At 41.1% G+C, this 8576-nt stretch overlaps 1 protein-coding gene across 1 annotated transcript in view; it reads left to right on the top strand.

Moving 5' to 3' along the window:
- MAPKAPK2 (MAPK activated protein kinase 2) overlaps positions 1-8576 on the top strand; it is a 69310-nt gene continuing 60734 nt past the window's right edge. The window contains exon 1 of the mRNA XM_034414368.3: positions 1-706. Within this exon, the coding sequence (XP_034270259.2) occupies positions 401-706 (306 nt within the window). The 5' untranslated portion in view covers positions 1-400. The remainder of the gene's footprint in view (positions 707-8576) is intronic.

Genomic DNA, 8576 nt, shown 5'->3' with positions numbered 1-8576 from the left:
AGTCAACGCAAGGCTATGACATCAGCGCAGGGAAGCCGACCCGGGGAAGTAACGAGAGTGAAACATCGTAGCGATTCCTTTTCCTGTCTCCGCGCTCGAAAGAGGCAGCGAACCGGCCCCTGGGATCGGGACAGACCCGAAGAAGCGGCGGCTTGTCCCGAAGAGACCCAGGGGAGGCCGAGAGACAATTCTGTATGTTCAAACCGGAGGAGAGAGAATAGCCCAGAAAGAATCGTGCCTTTAAGAAGCAGCGAGGCGGGAAGACATTGAGTTTTGATCCGGCTGCTTTGCGCAAACTTCCTAAGAGCGTGGGGACGAAAGAGAGGAAGCGGGAGGAGAGGCAGGGCGAGGCGGGCAGGGTGGAACCGGCAGTTTGGCTGTGTCCGCTTCGGACTGAACGATGCTGTCTAACTCTCAGAATCAGAACCCGCAAATACTTTTCCCCAATCCGCCACCTCCTCCGCCTCCGCCGCCACACCAACCTCCGCAGCAGCAGCAGCTGGCCCAACAACAACAACAACAACAACAACAACAGCAGCAGCAGCAGCAACAGTTCCCCCAGTTCCACCTGAAGTCTGTCCTCCCGATAAAGAAAAATGCCATCACGGATGATTACAGGGTCACCACGCAAGTCCTGGGGCTGGGGATTAATGGAAAAGTTTTGGAAATCTTAAACAGGAAAACCGGGGACAAATTTGCCTTGAAGGTAAGCTTTGTCAGAGATTTGAATTTACGGCGTCTTCCGCGGCTCTAGATGCTTTTCGCCTTTGCGGTTTTATACTGTTTCGTTTTGGCAGGAATCGGGAGTTTTATGTAAATCGAACTTCCCCACTAAACTGAAATAGGTTGGACCAGTTCTGATGCATGGCCCCCTCAGGCTGTTTTGGCCACGCTGTAGGGGGAGTTTACGCGGACTGGTATGTTCTCGATCGGTCGATTCCGAACCTCAAAAGTTGTTCCGTGTTAGTGCGTGACGTGTTTTGGGAAGGCTGGTCGCCGTGGTGTTGTGGTTTGAACCCCCGCACGGCGAAGAGTGCGATCGGAGGCGGTGCTTTGTGGTTTAGGAGGAGTTCCACACTTAAGTGTATTCACCAGCGGAAAGTTTTGTCTCGCCCGGCCTCTATTTAGGTGAAGGACTGCTTGAAGATATAATCAAGTTTCCTGTCCCTTCTAACCGATACTTCCCCATTCAGCATTTGGTCGGATAGGAATTCCCCAGGAAGGAGGAATTCCCAAAGTACAAAACTGCAGACTCGCCTTCTTTCACGCAAAAGGGGTCTGACACGCGTGGGATTGCGGTCTTTGGCATGTAACTCGCCTCCGAGAACCCATAATTTATTTGATGACCAACAGTTTCCTACGTAGTAGCTGAAGGACAACCCCCCCCCCGCTCCTTTACTGGTAGATCAACTGCTTGAATCTCAGTTGGTTCGGCATAGAGTCTAGATTGCCCTGTCGTGGAGGGTTGGGGGGAGAGAGGAGAGCGGGAGGCAGATCGGAGAAAAAAATAATAATAAAGGGAGAAAGCTTTGCGTGCATAGCAGCTGCTGGTTGAGGGGCTGACAAATCCCGCGAGGCCCCTTGAGAAAACCAGTGCGGGATCTAAGGTTGGCGTGCCTGATTAGGAAACGTAATTCCTTTGAGATTTGGACCTCCAGGCCGTGGCGGCTCCTTCTGGCGCAGCCGGGGCCTGGTTTTTCTCCTTCCACCCCGCCTCCTTTCCTTCAGGGAAAAGTCCCGTTGACTGAAAAGTGCCTGGTTTCAGCCGGGGCAGGGGCGGGGGGGGGGGATAAAAGCAAATTCACCAGCAACAGTTTTTTGCGGTCGGGAAAGGAATGAGAAGAGCGTCGTGGGATTGCCCGGGGATTGTTCTCCTGGGACTGGACCATAGATGCCCCAAAGGGGAGGGGCTTAGAAGAACAACAAAGCAAATGAGGCTGGGGGAAAAATGGAGATTCTTAACCTGTCATCTGAATGTTGTCTGGACGGATCACGTGTTTCGGGATTTGGACAATGGAAGGCGATTTTAAGGGCTCTTGAATTTCCTGCCGCTTCCTCTAAGGTAGATGCTTCCGAAGACAGTTTCATGTAAGGACATTAAAAGAAATCTCAAGGGGACCCGCTGATGCTCTCCAGATGGGTTAGGACTGTAACTCCTAGAAGATGGCAATCCTGCAAGGTGCAAGGCCAGCACATCTGGAAGGAACAAGTTTGGGACCATCTGTTGCACTGTTTCTCAGCATCAGAAGATTTATCACTTTGAAATAGAGACATAAAAATCCTGCCTTGGTTAGAATGGCATGTGAAAATGAGGGTATTTATGCACATATCATTAAACACATTTGGAGGGTTATTTCCTACAAAATGAGTATAAAATCCTGCCTTAAATTAAAATGACACTGTACAAGCACTTTTCCATTTGTGCTATATAAGAATTTCAAGTGTTTTTGAAGAAACATGCTGGCATCCTGATTAATTTCAAAACTTGGCAATTTGTGAAAACATGCTCACTTTGTATTTGTTTTTGTTTGCATTCATTTGTGAAAGTCTTATATATTTTGGGTTGAGTTTAAATAGGTATATTGTATAGATGGGAATGAAAGATGAAAAGGAATTGCCTGGAAGATAAGTGAGCTGAACCTGAGGTTTGGTGCTCCACGACTATAGTCAATCATTTATAACGCAAGGCAGGCAATGGTTCTTACTAAGGTTGGGGAACACATCTTCATTCAGGACTGAAACTAACTGGATGATCTTTTGGCCAGCTTGCCCTTCCCACCTGTGCTTGCTAAACAATTTTGTGAAACCTTGGAAGTTACTGCTCCACAATAAAATTAAAAGGCAAATGATTGTTATTTTTGTAAACAGAAGCCTGCAGAACGAAGTAGCGATGACTGATAAAGTCTTGAAGAAGTAGATAGGAGTATCATCTAGATAGAAGTATTATGAACCCCCCCCCCCGTCCCCTTTTTGGTGCCTTTGAATCAGTGTTGATTCCTGGCAACCACCAGGACAAGTCCCTGCAATTTTCTTGGCAAGATTTCTTGGAAGTGGTTTGCCCTTGCCTTCTTCCTAGGACTGAAAGAGAGTGACTGGCCCAAAGTCACTCAGCTGGCTTTGTGCCCAAGATCACAATAGGTAGGCAGCTAAGAGTATTTCAGAAAAAATATAATCAATATTAAAATATTTTATTTAAAATTCTGTCTTATTTTTCTGCATAGATTTACTGTATATTAATGCGTTTGTGAAGTAGGTATCACAGCCAGGATATTTACTTCTGTAAAGTACAAACCAAAACTATTTTATAGGCAAGAGTATAAAATCAGATTATGGATTACTGAATGAAAGATAACTAAATATTTGTGGCCTCCTGATTATTGGTTTGAATTATTCCTATGCAGCATTACTGATTTCCAGTAGTAACTTTTAAGTAACATTTATATAGGTGTACATAATTTTATACTATTTTTATATGCATATCAAGGTTTGTAAGGATCTGCTTAGAAACAGACTTTCATACTGCCTGCATTTTGTTTCACATTTTTGCATCAGTTGTCTTTTACTTTTTTCAGTTTAAAAGTATCTCTGTGCGGGATGTCATTTATCATATACTAGCTGAATACCCATGCTCTGCTATGAAACTATGTGATCGGGCTTGATAAATCATCGTAACTATCGGCCTCTCCTCTCCCCTCCCCTTCTGTCCCTCAGGCTTGCACCACAGAAGCCTCTACTCTCTATCCCCTTCTCTCCCTCAGGCTTGCCCCATAGATCCTCTCCAGTCCCCTTCTGTTCCTCAGGCTGGCCCCACAGAAGTCTCTCCTCTCTTCTCCCTCAAACTGGCTCCACAGAAGCCTTTCTTCTCTCCCCTCCCCTTCTCTCCCTCAGGCTGGCCCCATACATCCTCTCCTGTCCCCTTCTCTCCCTCAGGCTGCCCCACAGAAGCCTCTCTTCTCCTCTCCTCTCCCCCAGGCTGGCCCCATACATCCTCTCCTATCCCCTTCTCTCCCAGAGGCTGGCCCCACAGAAGCCTCTCCTCTCCCCTTCTCTCCTCAGCCTTGCCCCACAGACACGTCTCCTATCCTGTCCCCTTCTCTTCTCAGGCTTTCTAGTCCCTTCTCTCCATGAGGCTTGCCCCATAGAAGCTGTCCTATTCCATTTTCTCCAGAGTTATTTTCAAATTGGGAGGGGAAGTAGAACATCTAACTAATTAGCATCAGAGCGTGTTATAATAATATAGGAAATAGTAATGCTCTGATGGTCATTTCGAAAAATCCTTTCTTAGTGAGCATCTAGAAACCAAGAGGAACATATGTGGCAAATTTCAAGTTTGTAGGCTTTACGGTTCTGGAGATTTCGTGATTAATGCATGAGTGGTTTTTGCTTTTATATATATAGATTAGTGAGAGAGAGATGCTGGTTTGAATGATTATTAACTACTACTGGGTATGTCTGTGATCTTTCTTCAGGATCAACCAACAAAAACATTTTGACATAACTTGAACCACAACATATCAATGCAAAATTGAGTTAAAATTCTTTGATGTTCCTTCATGTTAAGTCTCATATAATAAGTACTTTGAAAGAAGATCATATTAACTTTAAAAAAGAAAATCCTCAATTTGGGAGAATAATTGTGATATCTAGGTATTCCTCTCACCTGAAGGCACCTACTTATCTGTAATGTATTCATCACTACATTAGCTTGGCTTTCAATTTTGTTAAGCAGCACTCTAGAAACCCTTTTGGAAAAACTCACTTGTTTTGAAATGGCTTTAGGAATGCAGTTTAAGTTCCTAGGTAAGATGGATGCCTGTTTCAGAAGAGTAGGACAGTCTGTATTTAAGCCATAAATTTGCTCCCACACATTAGCTGTTTGGGAATGCTATAGATTATCCTTTTAATTGCAATGCTAAAAAACAAGAAGTCTCCCTTCTGTTGCAATTAAATCTTACTTCTCTTTTTTTATAAACATCTGTTTTAAAAGCAACTGAAAAAAACCAACATGGCCATTTCTCCTACAAAGAGAGAACTGCCAGGTTCCTCCATCACAATATGTCTGTAGTATAAATGTCGAAGCTATAAAGAGAGAGTAAAAACCATTCCCAAGTACCTTGAATGGTGGATTCCTGCCTTTTGCTTGAGAACACGTACATCTATCACTGTTATTACGTCTGACACACACTAATGCTTATTTTCCTTCTTAAGCTGTAAATGAGTAGGCTCAACCACTGCTTTGACAGCACAGCGTTAATCAATTTGGCAGTTGCCTCCACTCTCTAAATTGTATGTTTCCATTACTCCTGTGGGTGGAATAATCCAAAGAATAAGGATAACAGCTGAAGGGAATCCTGCCCCTTCGTCACCATGGCCATCTTGCATTCAAGTATGAGGTTAGGTAAGGGTCCTGGGCTTCCAAGGTCCATTCATCTTGTCAACAGCAGATCACAAAGCTACAGGCATGGGTGGAATTCAGCTTCGGCTCTTTAATCAGTTGGAGCCAATTAAGGTGACATTTGTAGCCCAGGAATAAGACATTTGGTGTGAATGATAACTTGCAGGATGTTCCTTTATTGTTAAAACTGAAGTGTTTTTCCAGGGAGTATTACTGATATTCATAGGTCTCTGGAGGGCATGTGACATCATATGCATCATAATATGGCACAAACAATGAAAACTATACAAATTGTATCATGTATATAGTGATACCATGATAAATATAGTTACACTGGAGTCAGGTGGCACCAACATGGAAATAAAGAAATAAACATCAGCATCAAATGCCTGTGTTAACATGAGACATCATATTTTTGCAAATTGCTTTCTTTTTCTTAGAGGAAGTCCTTTGTTTAGTGACCATAATAGGGACTGGCAACTTGGTCACTAAGTAATTGCTTATTTAGGCAATCTCTTCATTCTGAAAGGGAGGGGGACCAGATCAGCCATAGGGCAACACATTCTAATTGACTGCAATGGTAGACACAAGAAAGCGGGGGAGTGTGTCATATGTGTGTAACTTGGTAACACAGTTATTTTTTAACACTAACACAACTTCAGATGGTTGCTGCATGAGGCAATATGCAAGATCTATCTATACACTAATGCTGGAGTGGAGAATTGAGAGACAGTGGTTTGCCTCCCTATGATCATTATTCTATGTCCATAGTTGTCCTAAGGTGAGACTTCACTTCGGCTTCATTATGGTATGCCAACCACAAATATTCTGACTTTCCCTTGGACAGCTATTTTGTAAAATCCTTGCAACTGCTACTTCTCAACATAATATTTAATTGGCACCTTAATTGGTACCAACAGTAATTGGTACTGTTTTGTTTTTTTTAAATGTCCTGGGGAATGAATTTAAGTAAGCTTTTGAATGGGTCAAAGTTAGTCCAAACTTGAGCACAGCTATAAATTATCGCTTCCGGGTTATTCAGAATGGTCAAGTTAAAGGGCAGTTTTACTCTTTGAAACAACTTGTCTGTTTACTTTTTATGCTTCATTTTACTGGTGATGGATGAAGGGGCCATGTAGGTGAATATAGAAATACACTGCTTTCGTGCAGTCATTATCTGCCTGTCTATAACAAAAGGAAGTAATTTGGCAGTGTCAACACAAAAGAACTGAACAAATCAGATGCCAGGAAATTATTGCAACAGGATTTGCTGTGTTTCTGTTGATGCCATAAAGGTTGAGAAGGAACTAACTGTTGACCGGAGCTAAAAATTGAAATGTTCCCTGAAATTTCATGTTTAAGTTATGAAACGGATACTGTTCATCTGAGGTTTTCTATAGTGTTTTTAATATTTTTGTTATCTTAAATGAAGAAGGAAAACTAAAAACAAGAGAAGAATTGAGAATGCAAAATGTTGAAATAGAGTGGTGGTCATATTTGCAATTAAAATCCAGATATAAATCTGATATGGAAAAAACGAATTCAAATGGAACCAAATCATTTGGATAAAATTTTATTAGGCCCCAATGAGAAATTAATAACCAAAATTTATAATTTTCTATTGGAATATAAACTAGCAGAGGAAGTAGTTAAAGAGAATATGATCACATGGGTGACAAATTTTGGGTATGCAATAGAATTAAATAAGTGGGAAAAATTGTGGAAAAGTGTTAATAAATTAACATTATCTGTACCATACAAAGAAAATGCTTATAAATTGTTCTATAGGTGGCATCTACCACCGGCGCGAATTTCTAAAATGTTTCCCAGTACATGTCCACTCTGTTGGAAATGTAAAGCGCATAAAGGGACATACTATCATATATGGTGGTCATGTCCCAAAGCTAAAAAATTTTGGAACAATATAAAAATGCAACTGGAACAAATAATAACTCAAAAGGTACCATTAAAACCAGAAACTTACTTATTAGGAATACCTACAAGCAAATATGAAAAAGAAATAATATATTTAATAACACACATTTTGACTGCAGCAAGAATTATATACGCACAAAATTGGAAACAAGAAGAGGTCCTGACTCAAGAGAAATTAATATCCAAAATTATGGAATGCGCTGAGATGGATAGACTCACCAAGGAGATCCAAGGAAAGGAAGAATCTGAATATTATCTGGTTTGGCAAAAGTGGTATAAATGGTTAGAGGGAAGTGAAAAAAAAGAGAAGAAGAAAGAAAGAAAAATTAAATAAAAGAAAAGATATCAATAGAGTAAAATAAATTTTTACATCAAATGAAATTTAAGAAAGAGACACCAGATATCAATAAAATAATATCATTATATAAGGTGAGAGAAATAATGTATACTGAAGAATATAGGATATTGATATTGTAACAATTCAGATATTATAGGTAGATGTCATTAAGATGATGCTTGTTGTAAATTGTTTTACTTGCATTTATAAATGTATTATGTGGTTTCTTACATTAATAAAAGTTTAAAAAATTTAAAAAAAATATTTTTGTTATCTTCTCAATATAATTTGTCTGCTATATGGTTTCCTCAGTTGCCATAATCTCACAGCTATTCCTGTCTAACTAAGGTTATAAAAGAACTGAAATTGAAGAAATTTGGAAAACCCAGCTGGGGAAATGTGTCCTGATTGGAATATGACCATTTCTGGAGAAATTGTATGGAATATGAAAAATATTAAGGGAAATTATATTTTTTCCATTCTCATATTTCTGCATATCACTGTGCAATCAAAATCTGACTTGTTTGTGTTAAAGTAAGGTAAAGGTTTCCCCGCAGATGCGTGCTAGTCGTTTCTGGGTCTAGAGGCGTTTCTAAGCAGAAGAGCCAGTGCTGTCCGAAGACATCTCCATGGTCATGTGGCCGGCATGACTAAATGCCGAAGGCGAACGGAGTGCTAATACCTTCCCACCAAAGTGGTCCCTATTGTTCTACTTGCATTTTTTACATGCTTTCGAATTGCTAGATTGGCAGAAGCTGGGACAGGTAACAGGAGCTCACTCTATTACTCAGCACTAGGGATTCGAACCGCTGAACTGCCGACATTCTGATTGACAAGCTCAGCATCTTAGCCACTGAGCCACCCTGTCCCTTTGTGTTAAAGTAAAGGTTCTCAAATATGAATTGTGAC

Source organism: Pantherophis guttatus, chromosome 3, assembly GCF_059756535.1.
Source record: "Pantherophis guttatus breed Tessera chromosome 3, ASM5975653v1, whole genome shotgun sequence".
NCBI classification, from domain to species: domain Eukaryota; kingdom Metazoa; phylum Chordata; class Lepidosauria; order Squamata; family Colubridae; genus Pantherophis; species Pantherophis guttatus.
This window is presented reverse-complemented; position numbering and strand designations above follow the sequence as displayed.